This window comes from Poromitra crassiceps (genome assembly GCF_964638095.1).
Source record: "Poromitra crassiceps genome assembly, chromosome: 5".
Taxonomy (NCBI): domain Eukaryota; kingdom Metazoa; phylum Chordata; class Actinopteri; order Beryciformes; family Melamphaidae; genus Poromitra; species Poromitra crassiceps.
The window spans coordinates 35,560,969-35,585,050 of record NC_139642.1 but is presented as its reverse complement, the minus strand read 5'-3'; the positions used below and the strand labels follow the sequence as shown (position 1 = coordinate 35,585,050).

The 24,082-nt window shown below is 42.3% G+C and overlaps 1 protein-coding gene across 1 annotated transcript; it reads left to right on the top strand.

Annotated features, from left to right (window-relative positions):
• The first annotated feature begins 1,926 nt into the window (after nucleotides 1–1,926).
• LOC310777138 (pannexin-1-like) lies at nucleotides 1,927–20,362 on the top strand. The gene is made up of 8 exons (XM_083637406.1): nucleotides 1,927–2,096; nucleotides 4,355–4,578; nucleotides 7,040–7,155; nucleotides 9,997–10,178; nucleotides 11,504–11,782; nucleotides 12,708–12,930; nucleotides 14,619–14,865; nucleotides 17,131–20,362. Exons 2-8 carry the CDS (start codon nucleotides 4,398–4,400, stop codon nucleotides 17,217–17,219), a joined length of 1,317 nt encoding a protein of 438 aa, XP_083493532.1. The 5' UTR covers nucleotides 1,927–2,096; nucleotides 4,355–4,397; the 3' UTR covers nucleotides 17,220–20,362.
• Nucleotides 20,363–24,082: the final 3,720 nt, after the last annotated feature.

Genomic DNA, 24,082 nt, shown 5'->3' with positions numbered 1-24,082 from the left:
TCACACTATTTTGCATTTTTCATGACCAATTTTTCATTATAACATTACAAACATAACATTCACATTAACACATCGGCTGCTATCATTCCCCTATTCACCATCTCCAGTACACATCTAGACATACAACAGAACATACATACTATCACATAATACAGTAGGCTATACAAATATGTACAAATTAGCCTTTTTTTTTTTATAGCCACTGCTTTTTTTACATGAAATAATCAGAAGCATACACAAGGTTCGAGAGCGTAAATGATGTTGACCACTTATTCTGTCAGATGATGATTAATCACAGTGAAGAACAGGCAGCTTTCGCTGCATAATAATGAATAAATTCACACCTGTATCTCCATACAGGCTTAAAAATTTACTTTTTTGTCCACCAGTCAAATGGCTAGTGAATGTTAAAATTTTACCAGCCACTCAATTTGGATGGTGAGGGAAGCAAATCTACCAGCCACTTGCATATTTTACCAGCATTTGGCTGGCGGCTGGTACAAATTTTGGATCCTGCTAACACAGGATTTACAGTGCAGGTACAAATTAAAGCAAAAAGCACAATAACCCTTTAATTGTTCATAAATGTATGGAACATTTTGTCAAAAATAAAGGGTTGGGGACCTAAGGGATAATTTCGTCCCAGGCAAGATACACTGTGGCCCTGCGAAGAGGCTCTGGGTTATGGGGGGGCTACAAGTGAGACATGTCGCTTTTATTTTGAAGGCGAAGTCGCCAAACTTCCCGTCATATATTGCTTATTTCTGAATAGCTTGACGCAGCTGAGAAGTTGGAAGGACCAGGGAGGGCAGAGGGAGAAGTGCCCACAATTCATCGCGCTCGAATAACATGAGTTGAAAAGGGGTTTTATTTTGTATTCCAGGTAGAAACCTCAGAGTTTCCAGAAAAAATAATACATGTGACTCTCATGATCAGTATTCATCAGTCAGTGGTTATAACCCTGATATAAGTGACGTTTAAAATGTAAAAAAAAAAAAAAAAAAAAACCGAAATGAACACATCTCATTAATTATCATTCTCATGTTTTTTTTATTTACAGTAAAAACATTCATTGGGCGTATGTGGAAAATCAATGCATTTTAATTTTCTATTAAGAAGCATGTGAGGCGGGCCAGGCTGACGCAGCTGTGACGTAGAGTGTGCCGGTGTAAATCTAATTGGCTATAATGTTGGACAAGGGGGCGAGGAGGGGCGGTGTTTAACCGCCAGAAAATGAAATTATATCAGTCTACTGAGTCCAGTGACTCAAAGCGCTGTGGATCGTGTTGTTTTGTCAGACAGGTTAGCATACATAGGTAGTCTCGCTTGCCAGACTCTCCCTGCACCAGGATGCAGCAGAATTACATACAAATCTATCACATCCAATGAATTACAACCTGAACCGCTGCATGCTGCGCACTGAGGGATGATGCCTCCAATGGCAGTGGGAAATATCATCAGTAAGACAAGAAGGAATGGCACGGGCGGGAACCGAAATTCCTATTAAATCCCCCCACCCCCCCACCCCAACCCCAACCCCCCTCCCCCCCCCCCCCCCCCCCCCACACACACACACAATTTCACACTGGAATTTCTTCATGCTCTTTTTTAACCGTTAGTCTGCCTTGCCTTTGAAATTTGCGTCACAAATGCAATGTGTAGCCTACAGTATTAATAAAAATAAATAAAATAGGCTACAGAAAGCCACGACACAAGACATTAGAACATCTACAAATAAAATACAGATTACGACGAGAGTAAAATAAAGAAGATAGAAAAGAAGGGGGTGAGGGTTGGGGATTTGCAATTGATAAAAGTAGGAATCCGGAGCTGACAAGGATCCCATGAAGGCAGCAGTGGTTGGAAGGATCTTGAGGAAGGAGTTCTTTGTCAAACCGGAAGAAGATGAATCCCGAAAGTTGTTGTTGTAGTCACTTTTGTCTCATCTGTTGAATGTGTTTGGTTTCGTCTCTGCTGCAGCAGCTCTTTAATTTAATCCATGCTAGTCAAACTAACAGACTGATTAAACCAGAGGGCAGCGATGTTGTTCCGAGGGGAGTGATGTTGTTCCGCCGTTAACAGCCGCCCCGTCTCAGGTGAGTTCAGGTTCAAAATCAAGTTTGATCATAATCTAGCCTCACACTGATGAGTCTCGCGTTGATGCGAATCATAATCCAGAGACACACGTTTGATTAACGTTACAGCAGATTAGAGGTAACCTTACTGACTGAATTTTCAACCTGAGACTCATTGGCCTTCGTTAATTTTCTGTGAGGAACAAGGACACATGCACCCTGTGTGTAAGTGAGGAACAAGGACATATGCACCCTGTGCAAGTCATGGTGTCGTGCAAGTAGTAAACATGGTAAAATGAAACGAAAAGGTTTGCTCTACGTGTGAGACACACACACACAATAACACAGTCAAGGTTGCAACGTTGCTTGCAATATATTGTAAGTAAATGTAACAATGTTAGGTCAGGTCAGGTCCACCAGTTCAAACCTCCTTTCTGTGCGGAGAACAAAGCTGGCCAGCATGGGAGACCGTGCCTTTTCATCACTGGGGCCACGGCTATGGAACCAGCTCCCAGAAACAATTAGGGCATCAGACTCACTCGCTGTTTTTAAATCACAAATTAAGACTCACCTGTTCCACTGTGTTTTCTCCTAGGCCCTAGTTTTACCATGTTGTGTGCTTTATTGCCCATTGTATGTGCCTTTTAATATGTTGCTTTTATGTGAACTGATCTGTTTTATGTGCTTTTACTATGTTGCTATTATTGCTATGTTTTTACTCTGTGAAGCGTGTACAATTGTCTATATTTGTCCTGGACTAAATGTTGCACACATATAACCACCTCCGTAGTAGAAACAAACAGCTGCACATAGCAAATCAACACAACACAAATTGCACATTCCACATATCAACCAGTAATAAGAACACCATGAAGCAATTATTGCACAGCCCCTACTACAGCCTCAAGCAGCATTTCAAGCACAGAGAACCTGTCTGCTTGGTCAACCTGCACACTGTTATTAGTAAACATTCTATATTTTCTCATGCTCTATCCCAGCTGCAAACTGGGGGTGGGATACAACAAATCAAATAGCTTTGTGTGTGTCGCTCCTTATCACAATCGATCAATATGTTAAAAAAAAAGTCTGCTCAGAGGGCCTTAGAAATAATTTTAGAAGACAGAGAAGCTTTATAAGATGAAGAGTTCTCATAAGATCACAATTCTGTCAATTCTGACCACCAGTTTGAAGAAGGGGATCGAGATTGAAACCTCAACCAAGACCAGCATGTCAGCAGCAAATCACATTTTATCACAAAAAACAATTATCACGTTTATTGATACTGTGATTCTAGCCGATGTAAATGGCAAATATTAACCATTATGCTGTCTATATTGCTTGTGGGTGAACATGTCAATTCCCTGCCCAGGGAGAATGAGACAAATATATTTTAACTTAGGGTTTCAAGATTCAAGATTCAAAAACTTTATTGTCTGTCACAACGCAACAGAAATTTTTCATTTGACCAGGCTCAGGTGCATGTTACAAAACACATTAAAAACACACAGACACATATAATAAAAAACAAAACTGACAAAAACAGTGTTGAGATGTTAAAAGTGCAGTGCTCATTTAAAAGTGCAGTAGTTAAAAAGTAAAAAAAAAAAAAGTAAAAAAGTTAAAGTGCAGTTCCTACTTTAAAAGGTCGAGGGCGGTGATTGCGGATGGGATGAATGATTTTTTGTGAATGTTTTTCCGGGGCAGTGGGACTTTGTAGCGTCGACCTGAGGGGAGTAAATGAATGGATTGGTGAAGGGGGTGAGAGGGGTCCTGTGTGATGTTGGTGGCTTTCCTGATGACCGACCGGTTGTACAATTTAGACAGGGGGATTTGGGGTGAACCGATTATTTTACTGGCCTGATTGGTTATGCGGGAGAGTTTGGTTTTGTGTTTGATGGTGAGGGCGTTGTACCAGGATGAATTGTTAAAGGTGAGGATGGATTCAATGAGGGGTCTGTAAACCAGGGTTAAAATGTCCTTGTTGACGTTAAAAGCCCTGAGCTTCCTCAGCAGGTGGAGGCGCTGCTGGGCCTTTTTGTAGATGGAGTCAGTGTGCTGGGAGAAGGACAGGGAATTTCAGTCCCCAGGTGTTTGAAGTGTGGAACCTGTTCAACGAGCTGGCCTTTGATGCAGAGGGGTTGGATGAGAGATGGTTGGTGGTGCCTGTCTGCTTTATCTCTACTCCCAAAGCACAGCTCCTTGGTCTTGGTGGTGTTCAGTTCCAGGGAGCTTTCCTGAGGTCGTCTGCTCCCTTTTGATTTTGTGTCCACACTGCACAGGTGTAACTGTTGGTCAGCTGTAGGTAAATCCCTGAGTGGAGAGATGGCGATCGCCCATGTGGCCACAGAGTACGTATTCAGCGACTTCCTGCTGAAGGAGCCCAGTCAGGCTCGGTACCGCAGCGTCCGCACCGAGCTGGCTGTGGACAAGATGGTGACCTGTGTGGCCGTGGGCCTTCCCCTCCTCCTCATCTCCCTGGCCTTCGCTCAGGAAGTCTCCGTCGGTAAGTAGCCACCTCGGTTTGAGTCCAAGGCTAGCCTGATATCAGACTGAATTGTCAACTCCTTACACTCCCTTTCCTTCTTCCTTCTTCCATCTGACATTGCCTCCGCTCTAACCAAGAGGGATGAGATTTCCCTAACCAATCACTAGAGAGGGATTCGATCTCCCTAACCAATCACTAGAGAGGGATTAGATCTCCCTAACCAATCACTAGAGAGGGATTAGATCTCCCTAACCAATCACTAGAGATGACCAACCTATCCGCCTGAATCTAATTCAGTGGGGAGAACGCAAAAAACATCCCTTTTGAATAAATGCCTTCAAAGCAGACTCGAGTACACGGTTTGGATTTCAAAGTAATTGGTACTTTACCACCTTATTTCTAGCTGCCATGATGCCTGATGGGTGCTTCTTCCGCTTCCGGTGTAATAGACTGTTTTACAGTCTATGGTTTAACTTGACAAAAAATACGTCTATGAGGATTTTACAGCAGAGCCATTCTGCTCTACAGCCGTGTCGTTCGGGTGCTGGGATAACGTAATGCATTGTGGGTAGTCGGCTACTGTGGCTAATGCTAGCGGCTAGCGTAATAGTTACTTTACAGTAAAACGCCACTGAATGACCAAATTGATTTAACTTTTAACCATTTTGAGTAACACTGTTTCCATACGGACCCCCAGCGTTGGTTAGTTGTTTATAACGTGACTATATTTATAACTTTTATAACGTCCTCCAGTTTCCGGTTTATAATTCGGGTCTGCAGCCGAGTATAACAAAGGAAATTGCAAGCTGCAACAATAAGTCATGTTAAACCGGACCTTGTACCCACAATTATTTTTTACAGTGGGACATTCAAAAATAAGGTTATTACTCCTTGGCGCACTTGCCAACAGGAAACAACTCGACAACGGTGTTGTCCCGCCCATCGCACTGTTTATTTGTGCTGATTGGCTAATCGTTAGACCTCCTCGGCGCTCATTGGACTGGACTTTTTTTTCTGCCGAGAAATCGCTGTCATAATGCCAGACTAGAAGCAGCCAAATCGGTGGAGTGGCAGATGTAAACTGCTGTAAACAAATGTAGACATTTTACATACCATACACAGGTGTGATCCCTCAAATGGCTTGAAGTGGAGGTGAGAAAATAAAGAAGACGGACCAGCTCAACTTAGAAATAGTGGCTAAGATCAAGAAAAGTCTGAGTTAAAATTAGCACAAAACTGTAAGAAATCCAAGACATCAGGAAAATGTTCTGGAGACCGGACTCTGGTACTGCAGCTCTGACTGGAGTCATGAATAATTGACAGGAAAGGAAAGGAAAGTGTTTTTATCCATAGGCAGGTGGCCGGTAAATCCCTAAAATTCCTGCTGTTAAGGAAACTCTGTTAGAGTAGACAAGCTCACAAAACGCTGTTTCCTTCCTGGGCTTAGTTTTGATACAAAGTAGAAGTAAAATAGTCTGCACACCAAGAGGAAATAAGGCTGGAAAACCTCTTCTAAATAGGCACAACAAAACAAAAATAATTTAGTTTTTCAGCCTGTTTTTCCCTTAGCACACGGACTACTTTATATTTTGTATTTCATTGACTCGGTCACACACCGACTCAGGTGGAGAAGAGGAGCCTGGTTGGATGTGACATTTATTTTTGCCTCAATTTTGCTGCAGACAAAAAATGTTTCCTGTTTCCATGTTTCCTGACACTTCTTCAGAACTACAAAGTGTTGGCTCCAAATGTGCAGCAGCTCTTATAACATTTTCACTAATACCATTTCCATCTCTTAATACCATTTCTATGATCACTATTTCACAATGACCTTTTAAAGCAAAGTAGAGGAGATCCCTATGCTGCTAAGATGGTAGCACAGTTTCACTTTCACCTGTCAACCTGCACCTTTGCATGCAGGTGGTGATCAGATTAGATCAGATTATATAGGTGACTGTCCGAATAGAGTATATTGTCTTTTTATAGTCTGGAGGTGGTTTACTTTATTGTTTATTTGTCAGGGACCACACGCACAACACTGTTGTACTGGATTTAGTTGTAGTAGGGCTAATTTTCATCCCCAGTCCCTCCATGAAATAGAGAAAATAATAAAAAGGAGATTTCCAGGATAGCATTTTTGAAGGATCATATAATCCTCATTTCTAATGGAGATTACAATTTTCTCTATCCAAGTGATAACCTGCCTTGCCTTGTATGTTTTGAAGAGTTCATAGATCATAATGTGAATGGATAGAGACAGAAATCAACTGTTGGATGTTTGCCAACTCTTTCCCAGTGTTCAGACACATCTGATAATCCTGATCTCTCTGTTTTAATTATCTCATTTCTGTGCATTTGTGGTCTTTGTTTTCATGAAACAGTTGGTGATCAAACCTGTTGGTTAAAAGCACTCTTTGAATAGATTAGGTGACGTGACGTGTTATTACATGCACTCCGTATCTCTGTGTGTTTCTCTCAGGTACTCAGATCAGCTGTTTTGCTCCTTCAAACTTCTCCTGGAAGCAGGCTGGTTATGTTGACTCCTACTGCTGGGCAGCTGTTCATACACACACACTACCTCTGTGGCTGCATAAGGTAGGTACACACATGCACACTATTGAAAGTTTTACTGTTAGTCATTATGTTGAATATTTAACTTTTGCACACACCACAGAGGAAATGTTATAATACAACAATACAATATTTATTTTATTTTTTTATATTTATTAGGGGTGTTAGTGTTACTGCTGGAGCAGGAAGTATTTTGATGAGTCTTTCATGACGTAAAAGATGATTCACAGCCTTCGATTTTTATATTTGAAGACCAGCTAGACTGTATTGTGTATATATTTTGTCCATACATCAAAACAATTTGCTACTTGCAAAATTGCTTGCTTAGTTTGAAGTCACTGTCACCTTTATAAGTTATTTTGCTTTGAAATACATGAAAGGTCTCTGCAGTTCCATAAATCTCACAAAAACAGTGATCAGCTGCTCTGCTGCCTCTCCAAGGGAAGTTCAGAGCCAGAGACGTGTGAAGGTGCTTTGTTGTGCCACTCGATGCTTGAAAAGAACCGGCAAGATTTGAGAACACCCACGTCTGACTCTTTATTTTTGAGTCCATTTCTGCCATTATACTTTGCCTCAGTTGTTTTTGTCCTGAATACCCTGTCTCTCTCTATGTCAAGTTCACCCAAATGGTGATGCTGCCACCTCTGTCTCTCTAAAAGTCAGGGAGAAACCTCGATAAGTAGGCATAAAGTTGTATACAATGGATATTAACAGTTTTTGTTGTTAACACATTCACTGCCACCCATTTTTTCAATACTGTAGGTAGCTTCTGCCACTTTTTTTTTTGAGGATTCTGGCTCATCTTTCAAGAGCCGAGGATTATTTTCTGCTAAGATTTTGTGAACACAAATTATCTCAAAAGAACTAATAGAATGTGTGCTTTCTCTGTCTAAAAGAGTTAGTTTGTAGAGTTAGTAGTTTTGTAGGCATTAGCAGTAGAATACAGCATGGTTTCAGCGTCTGAAAATTTAAGGTGAGATAAATGGCTTTTTGTGAAATTCGATAGAACAGTCACTTTAACCATTTATTTTTGGCGTAAGACGTCAGACATCTAAACAATAGTTTTGAACAGTAATTTCCTCCATAGCAGCAGGAAACCCCCCTCTCCTTCAAACTCCTCCCTCCGTGTGTGTTCTCCTCCCTCTGTGGCTGCAGCGGTACAAGCGAGGCTCTGCCTGTCTGTGCTGCCTGGCTGCTGGCGGCTGCTCTTTGGGCGAGTCTGCATGGGGCTCGTTCGTTTCGGTTGTGAGCTCAGCTGGAATGAAGCTGCGTGCGATTGTGGGCTTTCTGCCGGTGTTTCAAAGTGTGTTGCACCCATAATCTATTATGCAAATTTGCAATCCCCCACCGCCAGCTCCCAGCATGATAATGCGCGAAAGCGAAAGCGTTTTCGCCAATCCATTTTACAGTATGATAATGGTTTCCTCGCGAGTTCCCCTGCAGTTTTGGCTCGGCTTTTTCTAGTCTGGAGAGCACTGTCGCCACTTAGTGGGTCGGTGGAATGGGTTGTACACGTTCGGTGGCTCCCATATTTATATAGTTAGTAAAAGGGTTTAAAAGGGTGCATAAAAGGGTTAGATCAACGTCCCACCGTCAATTTTTTTTTTTTTTTTTTGACGAGTCAACTCGTCATTGGCGGTCAACCGTTGGATTTTTTTTGACGAGTCAACTCGTCATTGGCAGTGAACGTGTTAACACATTGAGTGCCAGCGACGCCATATGGCGTCATTAGAAATTTACCGTAGGCTGCCAGCGACGCCAAATGGCGTCAGTAACTCCAAATTGTTTTTTTGACGGGGGGGGGGGGGGGGGGGGTGTCGATCTAAGCTTCTTACATCGCCTCTTACAATATTGTAGCTATTTGAGGTCTATAACCTATTTTACAAACCCATTAGGTGGCGACAGCACTCTCCTGATAAGAGAAAGTGGAGCCAAACACACAGAAGAAGTCGCTGGGGAAAAAGGAAATCGCATCGCATCCGTCCGTATGCATCGACATGCATGAAGCCAAACGCCAGCTGTGCCCGCAGCAGCTGCATCCGCTGTCACAACTGAGCACCTCCGTGTCCGCTGCGACAGCACATTCGCATAATCAGCCTTATTATTCTCAACTCGAAGCATGGGAGCCCGTGACAAACACACGCGGAACCAAAAAGCTGGATGTCGCGCACCCTTCACTGTGTGTGCACAGCAAACTCAGCAGAGAGCCAACAGACACACCCAGGAGGAGGCGTGTGCAGTTGAGGGGGGGGGGGCACGCAGAGCAGCATACACTTCACCCAGACAGACCCAGACATCAGAAAATTAGCTTCAGAGTCAGTGATGTGCTTGAAATGTTTAATTTCACAAAAGGCTCATTATCTCAGCTCGTAGAAAAAAAGGGCAGTTTTTTGTTCAATCAAGCTATCTTCTCCGGCTCATAACTAAAGAACGGAAAATGGGATCAATAAACTTTTTTTTGCAGGTGATAGAAGAGAGTCTCATCGTTATTTGTGCGTGTTCAGTGTTTACATAGTAATTATTAAAGAAATTATATGACTGTTTTAAAATGCATTGCGGCCTATGTGGCACAGCAAGCAACCTTTTGCCCAAGGGCCGTGGCACTCAAAGTGTTAATAAGCCACTCTTTATTCCGTTATACTGTGGTCCCACTTTTCCTGCAAACCTGTCCTCAAATAATATTTGAGGACAGGACAGATATTTGAGGTAATATTATTACCACTATCACTAACGATAAAAATGAATTAATATAACTACATCTGTAAATGAGCAGACCGCCTGTATTGACAGTCAGCTATAATAAAGGGAAGACTTTCTCCTCTGGCTCTATTCGTTCCAGCATGTCCCCCTTGTCTCTCCTCTCAGTTCTTTCCTTACATCCTCTTGCTGGTGTCGGTGATGATGTACACGCCGGAGTTGTTCTGGAGGTTCTCCGCAGCGCCGCTCCTGCAGTCAGACCTCAGCTTCATCATGGAGGAGCTGGACCGCTGTTACAACCGAGCCGTCACCCTGGCCAAACGCATGGCCACCTCCGACCTGCCTGACAGGTAGGATGCCTCAGGTTTTTGGTTTGTGATTTGAATGCAGTGTATGAAATGTCAAAAATATTTTGGGGGGCAGCTTTTGCCCCCCACTGTCTGCATAATGTGAACAACAGCGCGGTTTGTGTGAGCAAACTTCTTCGTCTTCTTCTGGCAACCTGAACCAGCTTGCAGGTGCAAGAACGAATACCCGTGTCTATGTGGAGAACTGTCTTCAAGTTGTCTTGGACAGAACGAAAGTATCAAGAATGCGAGAAGAGAGAACATATATTAAAGGAGAATTTCGGTTTTTTTGAACCTGGAGCCATTTCCTGGCATTAATTAAGATTTGGCCACTCACCTAGCGATGTCTGCGGCGTTTCTGGGCGTCCTAGCGTTGTTTTGAGATCAATATCGTCCAAGTCGGTCGTAAAATGGAGTTGATTTGGGGCCAAGTGGAAGCCTGTATTTCCTGCATCTAAATACCTATTTTTCTTCCCGTTTTCACCAAATATCGCCGTAATCGGATCAGTCTACATCCAGCAGAGTAATATTTCACCCCAGGCTGTTTCCTGGAGTGCACAGGCATCCACTACAGGGATCAAATTACCTCAAACGTGATCTAGGTCACCAAGTCTCGTGAAGTCCCGCGATACTTTCCTGTCGACTGGCCAAATACAGCCAGGACGCTTTGCGGTCGTGGTTTTAGCGTAACCTATGTGGGGTTTGGCATAACCTTCGTTCTTTCGAATCCCACATAGGTTACGCCAAACCCCACATAGGTTACGCTAAAACCACGACCGCAAAGCGTCCTGCCTGTATTTGGCCAGTCGACAGGAAAGTATCGCGGGACTTCACGAGACTTGGTGACCGAGATCACGTTTGAGGTAATTTGATCCCTGTAGTGGATCCCTGTGCACTCCAGGAAACAGCCTGGGGTGAAATATTACTCTGCTGGATGTAGACTGATCCGATTACGGCGATATTTGGTGAAAACGGGAAGAAAAATAGGTATTTAGATGCAGGAAATACAGGCTTCCACTTGGCCCCAAATCAACTCCATTTTACGACCGACTTGGACGATATTGATCTCAAAACAACGCTAGGACGCCCAGAAACGCCGCAGACATCGCTAGGTGAGTGGCCAAATCTTAATTAATGCCAGGAAATGGCTCCAGGTTCAAAAAAACCGAAATTCTCCTTTAATATGGAGATTTGTGACGCAACTTCAGTCTCTGGACACGTCGGACACCAAATGTAAACCACGCTGTAAGTGTTCCTCTACCAAGTGAATGTTGTTCACTCTTCTTTCTCTCTCTCTTTCTTCCGCTCCTCCCCTCTTCCCTGAGCAGTGACCCTACGGAGGGCTGCTTCATGTACCCGCTGGTGGAGAAGTACCTGATGACCAAGCGTTGCTCGCGGGTGCTGCTGTGGCGCTACCTGCTGTGTCGCGGTATGACACTGCTCACCCTGCTGTGTGCCTGCATCTACCTGGGCTACTACCTGCGCCTGGCCTCCGTCACCGACGAGTTTGGCTGCTCGCTGCGCGTCGGCCTGCTCACTTCCGACCCCACCGTCCCCGAAAAGGTGCAGTGCAAGCTCATCGCTGTGGGAGTCTTCTCCTTGCTGAGGTATTTGAAGGGGGAGGGATGGTGTTTTTCTGTGTGGAATGTTGTTTGAATACGACAGCACTGAATGCCCTAGGTCTCTAGTTTGTGGTTAGAAAAAGTGGAATATGCACATCCCCAGAACTCCTCAAAGAAATGGTGCTGGATCCAAAAACACTCAAATTAAAGAAAATAAATGTCCGCACACAGTATAATGCTGTCCCGTGCTTTAATGATCCCCTCCAACAACAAACAAATGGAGCAAAACTTTGTTTGGTTCTTGTTGGAGGAGTTTTAACTCTAGTTTGTGGTTGTAAAGTTTCATGAGGTTGGGATTACAGTATGCTCGAGGTCCAAATAGGTAATATACAGTGAGGTCAAGTAAAAAAAAAAAGTCTTACTACAATGAAATGGCTATTATGGGGACTAACATGATCACACATGAATAGAATTGGGCTCATTGAATCCACAAGATTCTCAGCTTTCCAGTCATACCCAATTTATGGATTGCCTAGACTGTTTAGTATGTCCAGTATGCAGAACTATTTCAAATAGAATTTATACTGCATGGAAAAACTGCATAGGGAGAGTCGTGGGTAGTACCCATAGAAGCCATTCTTATTCAGATATCTTGAGGTGAGAGGTCAAGGGACCGATGCCAGTTTTTCCCTCACCAAAATGTAGACTTAACGTAGCGTTATTTCCAGACAAGGTAACATGGCATGGTTGTTACAGATGCCTTAGGTCTTCTAGTTTCATATGCCACCAGTATATTCACTCTAGCTTTAGTAATGGGTCCACTACAGCCTCCAAAAGACGGTAATGTCAGCTGTGGACACCGGTGTCCGCGAGGAGTTGATGAGGATATTGGACATTTTGAGCATATTTGAATATTGGGGATGTGTCCCACCCAATATATATTATGATTATGGTCTTGTTCTGTTTCCAGCCTCGTCAACTTGGTCTTGTTCATTGCGCTGGTTCCTGTGGTGATCTACGCCAGTCTGCGCCCCCTCTTCTGCCACGGATACGCAGACTTCCTTGAAACCTACCAATCCCTGCCCACCGTAAGCATCCTGCCCAGCCCCAGCGGCCAATGGGACGACCTCTCTTTGTATCTGCTCTTCCTGGAGGAGAACCTCAGCGAACTCAAGTCATACAAATACATCAAGGTATGTGTGTTGCATTCATGTGTGTGTCCATGCCAACTCTGATCAGTTCTGAGTGTGACAGCATTGTAAAGGTTAATTCCAGTTATTTTCAATCTGGGTCTTATTTTTCTAATTTTTGCCATCATGGCGATAGATTCTGCTCAAAATGTTGTCGATTGTCTCAATGTAGAGCAGGGGTCTCAAACTCAAATTACCTGGGGGCCGCTGAGTGTCCAGTCTTGTCACAAGGGGGCCACTTCAAGTATTTAAAAAAAAATGCACCCGTTCAAATTCTCAACATTAACAATTTATTCATTTATTTGAGGGACAATCTATTTTTTTACATTAACAATAGAGGGACTTTGATTTCTTTTCTTTAGGGACAATGCACATTACTAAATGAGCCAGTGTTAATTTTCAACTGTCCCTTGGAACTCCAGTTAGAATTAGAACTGATCATAAATGTCACTTGACAGCTCAGTAATCCGCTCTGCCACTGTGTTGTCTGAAAGGCTGATGTTGCTTAAGTGACTTTTTTTCTCTGGACAGACGATATTTGCAACCTGCAGCATGCAGACTTTTAGAAACGTGCCTTCAGTAAACGGCTTCCCCGCTTTGCCGATCATCTCACTCACCACGTAACGTGCTTCAACTGCTGCACCAGCCTCCTTTCTCCCTTCTGGAAGAGATGTTGTTGCATTGACAGCTCTTTCTTTAGCTGTGCAGCACGTTTGTCCCTCTCATCTCCCCGGTACTTTGCATAGGCTACTGCTCTGCATGTTTAGTTGAATAATGTTGCTTCATGTTATATTGTCTTAGTACGGTGATTTGTCTTTGCACATGAGGCAGGCGGCATTCCCTTTGAACTCGACGAAAAAATAATCACTCTCCCACTTCTCCTGAAACTGTCTGTGCTCGCCATCAACCTTTCTTTTGCCTTTTGACAGCGACATGTTCACTTCTCAAGAAAAGACAACATTTTAGCATGCAAATGTTTTTCTTTCCACTTGGTTTTTCACTCGGGTGAACCGAATCACCTGCTAATGAGGTGGATTTTACATGCAGTGATGATCCCGCTGGCCTGGAGTAGATATCCGTGGCAACACGGATATCTGGCAATCCAGATGTTGCCAGATACTGCTGACGGTTTCCAGCACAAAGAGTTCAAAAACCGCCAAAATGCACACAAAACAGCCCAAGGAACTGCACATCTATGGAAATGTATCTGGGCCTGCGCCTGCGCCTCGTCCACGCGCCTTGGGAGCACGCTCTGTGTTTTACAACGAGCAGCGGTACGGGCCTGATTTCACTATAACTTGATATCAAGTGGCGGGCCGTATGAAATCGTTTTAGGGGCCGTGAGTTTGAGACCCCTGATCTGATGTAGAGCTACATATCTTTCAGTTTGCAAGGAAACTACTCTCTGATACAGCCCAAAGAGGCCGAAAGAAACAGTCGACCTCAAAAAACCATTAAAACATGCCCTTTCAACACAATAGCGGTGTAATAACAGTAATTTAACATCAAGTCAATAACATAAATACCTACATGATAAATTATCAGTTGCTATTGCTGTGATCGCTGCGCTGCATACTGCACAAAGACAAATTCCTTGTTTGTAACATGTTTACTCACTTTGGCTATTAAATTAATCTTGAAGCTTGAAAATATATCCTCTTTGTATAATGTGCTGTGTGTTCTGCCTGTAGGTGCTGGAGTTGCTGAGAAGACGAGAAGGAGGCTCTGGAGAAGACTTTGACTCCATGGGCCTGCTGCAGACACTCTGCCTGGTGAAGACGGACGCAGTGGACGGGAAGAAAGCCTCGGCGTCCGCAGGAAAACCGGATAAAACTAAAGCCAACGCCAACAACCCCAACGGCAGCCCCACATCAGCCAGCGCCGGAGGTCCCAACTCCGTCCTGCTTAACGACACCAGGATGGAAACTGAGATGAAGGGTGAGTGTGAACAAGGTAGAGTTTACCCTCAGTAGCTGGGTTTCCATCCAAATGTATCGCAACTTTTAATCGAATTTTCAGAAAGTCGGCAAAAGAAAATGCGAAATTATGCGCGTTTCCATCCACTGCTATTTTCAGAATCAGAATCAGAAAGACTTTAATGATCCCCGTGGGGAAATTGGGACAAGTTACAGTAGCTCACTCACAGAACACACATAGCATAAAATAAACAGTAGTAAATGCGATAGTAAGTCAAGTCAAGTCAAGTCAAGTTTATTTGTATAGCACATTTCATACACAGAGGCAATTCAAAGTGCTTCACATAAAATGGTTGACAGGAAAAGAAAAGAAAAGAAGAGAGTAAAACGGACATTTAAAAGCATCACAACAAAACTTTAAAAAAAGAGTATAAAAAGTGCATTAAGCAACTTCATAAAATGGACAATTAAAAGCATCACAACAAAACTTTAAAAAAAAGAGTATAAAAAGTGCAATAAGCAACAGGCGCGGCAGTTGCAGAAAGAGCTAAAACTTATAGAGGACTCATTGGGTTTGCATAGTAGCTGTCAGCAGTTAAAAGCGACGGTAAACATAAAAGTCTTTAGTCTATTTTTAAAAGTAAGTAAGGTTGGGGCAGATCTGAGGTCTTCAGGCAATTTGTTCCAGCTAGCAGAAGCATAGTGGGTAAATGCAGCCTTCCCGTGATTTGATTTGATCCTAGGGACAGTTAATAAGCTGGACCCTGTTGACCTAAGAGTTCTAGACGGTTCGTAGCGTGGGAGCAATTCAGCTATGTATTTTGGGCCTAGGCCATTAAGTGATTTATAGACTAATAACAGTATTTTAAAGTAGTAAGCACAATAAGCAGAATAAGAACACAACATAGCATAGAATAAACAGTAGTAAATGCGATAGAAGCAAAAATAAGTAGAATACGTCTAAAGTAAGTAAAATAAGTAGAGTAAGTATACATTACGTGCCAATTATCTTTATTGCACACTGGACTTATATTAAGTCGGCTTGCCCTATACGTTACACGTGGCTCAGCCAGGCACAGTTAACCTATCGGCTGGCTCAGTCTCAGGGAGACTGAGCGTCTCCGAGGTGCTCTTTTAAGAGAGGCATTAAATAGACCAATGGCCACAGGCAGGAATGATTTCCTGTGCCTCTCCGTATTGCATCTAGGTGGAATCAGTCTCTCACTGAACGTACTCCTGTGTTTGACTAGCACGCCGTAGAGTGGGTGCGAGTCATTGCTCATGATGGAGCGTAGCCTGGACAACGTTCTCTTCTCTGACACCGCAGTCAGAGAGCCCAGATCCAGCCCCACAATGTCCCTGGCCTTACGGATCAGTTTGTTGAGTCTGTTGGTGTAATTTTGCGAATTATAGAGCTGTCAATCACCTCGTGTTTGATGCTGTCTGAGCTGCTGATCAGCTGCTAGACCCGATATACAGCTGTATTAAACACATCTAACGTTATTCATTTAAAGTTTCTTGATGATCTACAAGTAGACAAAGGTACCATAACGCCATTTCTGGATTACCAGGTGCGACTCGGCAAGCATAACGTTATAATCCACGGACTAGATAGTAAGTGAAAACAATTTCATTCAATTCTAGAAGTGAAAAAATAAAATAATTATTGTAAGTATTGTAAGTAATAAGTAATAAGTATTGTGCTGCGTATTTACCACGATTTACCATGTGTAGCCCGATTGTGTGTCGGCTACATGGCATGTCATGTTTTGCAGTGATCAAGGCAAACTGTGTGGTTTTTGAATGGAGAGAACAGAACAGAATATTGCTTCATCTGTTTCCACCGCACATTTCGCATTTTCCTTTTATCGATACACCTGACTTTTCCACCTCCCTCAAGCGTGAAAACTTTTTTGCGAAACTTGGAGGCTTTTGCGAATTTGGCAACGTTTCCAATCAGTTTTTTTATGCGCAAATTGAAATTTCACGTAAAAACAGGTGGATGGAAGGGGAATACTGAACCTTTGGACTTGGACTTGTTTGGCATAATGGTCAAATTTCCTTTTTCCACTTTTCCAAAATGACATTAATTTACTATATATATATTTATATATATATATATATATATATATATATATATATATATATATATATATATATATATATATATATATATATATATATATATATATATATATAAAGAATAAGAAATTACACAATAGAAACCATTTTGGTGTAGATCTTTAACAGTTCTGAAGTAACACAAAATATATATATTTTTCCCCAGAGTTCACGCCATTGCTGCTGGGAACTACCGACACGACAGGCGCCAACAAACAGAGTGAGGGGGGGGCTGTCCGCCAGCGAGCGATGTGATTGGCTGCCGGGATGGCATTGAGACTGACTAGTTGTATCCAGCGAGTGTTTCAAGTGCAGAGGAGCCATTTCTACTTCTGATCCGGGCCTGATGGAAGCTCATTCTAAGTCTGGCCGTCTTCCCCACAACTCAGTCCAAACAAAGCAGACAAAACTCAGTAGACATAGTGAAACGTCATGGTGAAGTTTAATCTCACCTCAAAGATATTCAACTGTCTGACATACACAAAAACAAAAGCTTTTTAGACTCCCAGTTTTCAATGATGTCCTCGATTGTGATTGGCTGAAGAAATAGAAATGCAGGATTTTTTATTTTTACTGCCTTTACTCACAGCCGAAGCCAGGTGTTCTCCTGCCCGACACAGTGAATGGTAAATAACTGATGGTGTTGGTACCGATTGTACGAGTATTCAAATGTGTGGTATCCCATAGACCGCAGCCTGTGGGTGCTACAAGTTGAAGTACAAGCCAAGGGCAAAATGGAGAGAACGATGTGACTATTCTGCTCTATGAATTATGGGATATAATGACATCTGACTTACTACATTAGGCCGTCTCAGCATCCTGCCTTTTAATGCAAACTAGTTGGCTGAAAATGTCAGCATGTTATTTGTATTTCTTTATACACCTATCAGGGATGTGACTTTTCAGGTATTTTCAAGATTTTTTTTTTTTTTTACTGATAACTTTTTCTCAATAAGATTCCCCGTCGCCCCCCTTCCCTCCATGACTTCCTGATTTGACCACATCCCTGATATGTGTACCAGTATGTTTGTTTACCTTAAATGCAGTATGGTTAATATGCAGTAGAACCATAGCCTTGCTGCCTAAACCGATGGGATGATGTAAGGGGGGGGGGAACTGATGAGATTACGAAGCGAACTAAGCGGAGTGTCGCTAACCTGACACTGCCAGATGGATGGGAGTAGGGGTGTAATGATAACCGTGATCAAATTCCTTACGATAACTGTACCGTTTCAATTTTTCATTATCATTAAAACCGTGGTACAGTGATTACCGTGGTACCGTGATTACAGTGCTTTGAAAAACATGGTAAATACTGTCCATCATCAACCAAAGTTTGCAACAGTCTCCCAGATGCAAACATGCAGCTATGGAGAAATGATTTCAGTGAGTGTATCAATCCTTTTTGGGTCTGAGTTTTCAATATAAAACGTTGTAAAATGATTTCAGTTAGTCTCTCAGTACTTTTTGAACATTTTCAGCAATTTCTTACGAATACCGTGATAATACGATAACCGTGATAATTTTGGTCACAATAATTGTGATGTGAAATTTTCATACCGTTACATCTCTAGATGGGAGTGTCGCTGCCCTCACAAGAAAACCACATATCTGTCAGGGAGGAAGGAAACACTAGTGCTGTATTCACTCATGCATGTAACGGAATTATACAGTTGTGTGTGTGTGTGTGGGGGGGGGGGGGGGGTTTCATGGCCAAAGGGTCATGAAACCAACTAAATCACCAAAATGATGTGGTTTTCGGCAACAGCAGGGGTATTTATTTGCACTACTGTCATTCTGGGAGAATGCAATTTTGTGAGATTATCAATCACATTTCAATAAGATTTTAAAGGGGATTACCACTAAATCAGGAGTTAATTCATGATATTCTTGTGTTGTATTGTCTATGGGTATTTGAGAACATGATGTGAATTTTCCCAAAGCCAGAAAGCAGAGAGCTAAGACATGAACTTGTGGGGTTACATGTCATAGAGTCTTTGTTCTCCGGTTCCTTTTAAGGGAGAATTTTCAGGTTTTGCAAATATTGATTAGACTGTCTGGATTATGAAAATAATATATGAATTCTTAATTTGCTTATCCCTTGTAACAGCCAGATTATGTCTACAGGTTAGTTTTCTCCTGCAGATTTATGTCAATCATTCTTTTACATATAAAACCAGCCAACAGCAGCACAAACAGGGAGGTTTAATCTGGAAATGCTGTGTTCATTGCCCAATATTTAACTGCTGTTTGCAGTGCATCCTCCATAACTTGTCAGTCTGTGCCCCCCCCCCCCCCCCCCCTCCCCAATATGTGAATGTCTCAACCTGAACTTAAACTCTTCATATAGCCTAATATTTGATTGGGAATCTCAGGGAAAACCCAATTTTATTACAAAGTCACTGCAAATGTCACAATTCCTGTGTAGCCCTTTTACTAGCCTCAACGCGAGACTCTTCAGTCATTCTTCCTTCAGAGAAGAATGACTGAAGAGTCGTGTTGAGGCTACTTTTTGCCTGCCTGTATGCTGCATATTGAGTGGATTATTATTATGTCATGTAGTTTCCACTGTGGTGGGATTTTGTGTTTACATTGGTGTGTGTGTTTTTGACATGTTTTACACTTCTGCTCTTTTGCAAGTAAATGTTTTGGGACCCCATTTTGAGCATTTTGACTTTTTTTTATGTGCAATCTTGAAAGAAACTGACATGTCCCCTTTGTTGTTATTATTATGATACAAACTTGTGACATGTATTCTGTATGCATTTGGCAATGTCAGAACAGATCATTTGATATAACGTTAAACATCTGCTGGTCGTAATATGCTGTGCTTTGGAGGAGATTGCTGTGTAGAGTTTTCAGTTGAGATGGTTTCACTCTGGAATTCTGTTAGCCACTGATATGCTACAGGAAACTGGGTGGGACTGTGGGACATAATAGTCTGGGCACCTTTTACTCCGCTTTTTGTCATGGGGGCGTAAACCAAGGAAACTGGAAACAATACCGGAAATAAGTGCGCCAAAAAACTTCTTTGTTGCCGTTAGCTTTACGCGGGGAGGTTACGTTAGCTAGAGCCAGATAAAAAGAACAACAGCACAAGTTGTATAGTAGCATTAGCACATTTCTCTAGTAGTCACTGCCGAGGAAGGTTTCTGGAGAGCTAAAGACAATGGAGTACTCGCCATGTGAAATCTTATGATCAATGCCCATGTCTTTCCCAAGCAGCACCGGCAGCAGAGCAGAGATGCCTTTGGATTTCAACTGTTGTACTTGATCCTCCATTATCGATAACAGCTGACAGACAACTATAACTATTCCATCAACTGGCCATTTCTTTGAAAAGTAAAGCTTCTGTATTGGCTTAAAATATGTGATATTGTGAATCCGCAATGTTTCTACAAGAACTTCTAATAAAAAACTTCGTTCGATATGTCCATATTTTGTACTGATGTACCACTGATCAGTCTCGTGTTGAGGCTAGTTGTTTGCCGTTTTATTTCTTATTCGTTGTGTCTGATTGTCAAGTTAACTAGCTATTTCCGCTGTTTCCTGTCTAGGGCGGGCTCTAGGCCGGAAACAGGCAGGGTGACAAAATCACTTGTAAACGAGGCCAGGCTCGCCTGGTCACGCGAGGTTAGTGGGACATCACTTCATCCAGAGGTAAGAGGAAGACTAAACGTTACCTGTCTGTTTGATTTTGTCCACATTAAACTATTGACAAGTCTGACATTTTCTTCAACATTATAAAAATAGACAAAATTGTGTGTTAACGTTTTGTTCTTGACTGCTTTATTGGCTAACACGTGAGCTAGCAAGCATTTGTCAACATAACTGCTCAAACAAGTAACCTACGTTACCTACGCCAGCGTTACATAAACAATACAACAAGTAACGTTACTATCTGACTGAATAGCATCATGTGGTAAATAGTGGGGCTCAAAACAGCACCTATAGGTCGCTTCCGGAAAGAAGCGCCAAAATTGGCACAAATACTCCTTGTGGACTGTTATTTTGATAAAAGTAACTGGCCACGCAGAAATTTTATTTTTTTCCAAGATGGCCGCCATTTCCAGCCTGAAAACACTATTTTGGGGGCAACTTTGGGTAGAATTTTCCAATATGAATGATCTTGTTATCAAACCATACATTTATGACCACAGAGAAGCCAGATTTATTCCATGAAAATTTCAAAATGGCTGCCATTTTAAAGATTGCTGCCATTTCAGCCATTTTTACCATAGGATTTCACTGTCCAGGGCGATTTTGATGATTCTGGTGTCAAATGACAGGTTTTTAACTATGGAAATTTCAAAATTATACATCAGAAATGATTTGTATATCTCCTTTTGCCATTTACTCTGCATATCTTTTCAAAGTAATGTGAAAATATGCATAAACAACAGTATTTTAGAGTAAATGGTAAAAGGAGATATACAAATGATTTCTGATGTATAATTTTGAAATTTCCATAGTTAAAAACCTGTCATTTGACACCAGAATCATCAAAATCGCCCTGGACAGTGAAATCCTATGGTAAAAATAGCAGAAATGGCAGCCATCTTTAAAATGGCAGCCATTTTGAAATTTTCATGGAATAAATCTGGCTTCTCTGTGGTCATAAATGTATGGTTTGATAACAGGATCATTCATATTGGACAATTCTACCCAAAGTTGCCCCCAAAATAGTGTTTTCAGGCTGGAAATGGCGGCCATCTTGGAAAAAAATAAAATTTCTGCGATTTCGGCCAATTACTTTTATCAAAATAACAGTCCACAAGGAGTATTTGTGCCAATTTTGGCGCTTCCTTCCGGAAGCGACCTAAAGGTGCTGTTTTGAGCCCCACTAATGGTAAAAATAGCTGAAATGGCAGCCATCTTTGAAATGGCAGCCATTTAGAAATTTACATGGAACAAATATGGCTTCTCTGTGGTCATAAATGTATGGTTTGATAACAAGATCATTCGTATTGGACAATTCTACCCAAAGTTGCCCCCAAAATAGTGTTTTTGGGGCGGGAAATGGCGGCCATCTTGGAAAGATCGAGATTTCTGCGTGGCCAGTTACTTTTATCAAAATAACAATCCACAAGGAGTATTTGTGCAAATTTTGGCGCTTCTTTCCGGAAGCGACCTATTTTACATTGAAAGTGCATTTTTTGAGCCCCACTAAAATGTGTTCGTAAGAAACAGTCACTAACGTTAAAAAGAAGTTTTGCTAAATAACAACGAATTCGGTAATGTAACGCTAACTCTGTTAGCTTTAACGTTAAGTAGAAAGGAAAGTAGTGACTAGAAAGCCCACTATCAACACCGCATTTGAATTTGTGGAATAGCGTAGTATACCGTTACAAAACTTTTTTAAGCTGACATTGAATGGCTACTGACAAGTTAACGTTATTGATTGTAGGTTTACTCCTCTTTTAATATTTACCACTCTGTAAAGATGTTAGACTAACAAGGTAAACTAAATTTTGTGCACGTAAAAAGATGGATTATGAGTTAGGTGTTCGGTTTATATTGCCATGTTTTTATGCCATTCATTATGAGCTAACAACATCCTTGTTTACAACCTCACATCCCCTCGGCCAGTCAGCAGGAGGCGCCACTGCACCATGTCTTCTTCAGCAGAGATCGCATCAGTGTCCTGGGGTCAGATAAAGGTGAAGGGATGCTCCTCCACCTACAAGGACTGTAAAGTCTGGCCTGGAGGTAGGCGAGCCTGGGACTGGAGAGAGACCGGGACTCAGGTGAGGCCGCCTTTTCATCACTGGGGCCACGGCTGTGGAACCAGCTCCCAGAAACAATTAGGGCATCAGACTCACTTGCTGTTTTTAAATCACAAATTAAGACTCACCTGTTCCACTGTGCTTTCTCCTAGGCCCTAGTTTTACCATGTTGTGTGCTTTATTGCCCATTTTATGTGCCTTTTAATATGTTGCTTTTATGTGAACTGATCTGTTTTATGTGCTTTTACTATGTTGCTATTATTGCTATGTTTTTACTCTGTGAAGCGTGTACAATTGTCTATATTTGTCCTGGACTAAATGTTGCACACATATAACCACCTCCGTAGTAGAAACAAACAGCTGCACATAGCAAATCAACACAACACAAATTGCACATTCCACATATCAACCAGTAATAAGAACACCATGAAGCTATTATTGCACAACCCCTACTACAGCCTCAAGCAGCATTTCAAGCACAGAGAACCTGTCTGCTTGGTCAACCTGCACACTGTTATTAGTAAACATTCTAAACATTCTATATTTTCTCATGCTCTATCCCAGCTGCAAACTGGGGGCGGGATACAACAAATCAAATAGCTTTGTGTGCGTCGCTCCTTATCACAATCGATCAATATGACAAAAAAAAAGTCTGCTCAGAGGGCCTTAGAAATAATTTTAGAAGACAGAGAAGCTTTATAAGATGAAGAGTTCTCATAAGATCACAATTCTGTCAATTCTGACCACGAGTTTGAAGAAGGGGATCGAGATTGAAACCTCAACCAAGACCAGCATGTCAGCAGCAAATGGAGTAAATGAATGGATTGGTGAAGGAGGTGAGAGGGGTCCTGTGTGATGTTGGTGGCTTTCCTGATGACCGGTTGTACATTCAGACAGGGGGATTTGGGGTGAACCGATTATTTGACTGGCCTGATTGGTTATGTGGGAGAGTTTGGTTTTGTGTTTGATGGTGAGGATGTTGTACCAGGATGAATTGTTAAAGGTGAGGATGGATTCAATGAGGGATCTGTAAAGCAGGGTTAAAATGTCCTTGCTGACGTTAAAAGCCCTGAGCTTCCTCAGCAGGTGGAGGTGCTGCTGGGCCTTTTTGTAGATGGAGTCAGTGTGCTGGGAGAAGGACAGGGAATTTCAGTCCCCAGGTGTTTGAAGTGTGGAACCTGTTCAACGAGCTGGCCTTTGATGCAGAGGGGTTGGAAGAGAGATGGTTGGTGCCTGTCTGCTTTCTCTCTACTCCCAAAGCACAGCTCCTTGGTCTTGGTGGTGTTCAGTTCCAGGGAGCTTTCCTGAGGTCTTCTGCTCCCTTTTGATTTTGTGTCCACACTGCACAGGTGTAACTGTTGGTCAGCTGTAGGTAAATCCCTGAGTGGAGAG

Bases quoted from the DNA above. Each gene is read 5' to 3' on its own strand.
- LOC310777138 (XM_083637406.1), top strand. From the start codon at position 4,398: ATGGCGATCGCCCATGTGGCCACAGAGTACGTATTCAGCGACTTCCTG. The intron at 7,156-9,996 runs GTAGGTACACAC...CTCTCCTCTCAG, and splicing joins TACCTCTGTGGCTGCATAAG to TTCTTTCCTTACATCCTCTT. The intron at 14,866-17,130 runs GTGAGTGTGAAC...ATTTTTCCCCAG, and splicing joins GATGGAAACTGAGATGAAGG to AGTTCACGCCATTGCTGCTG.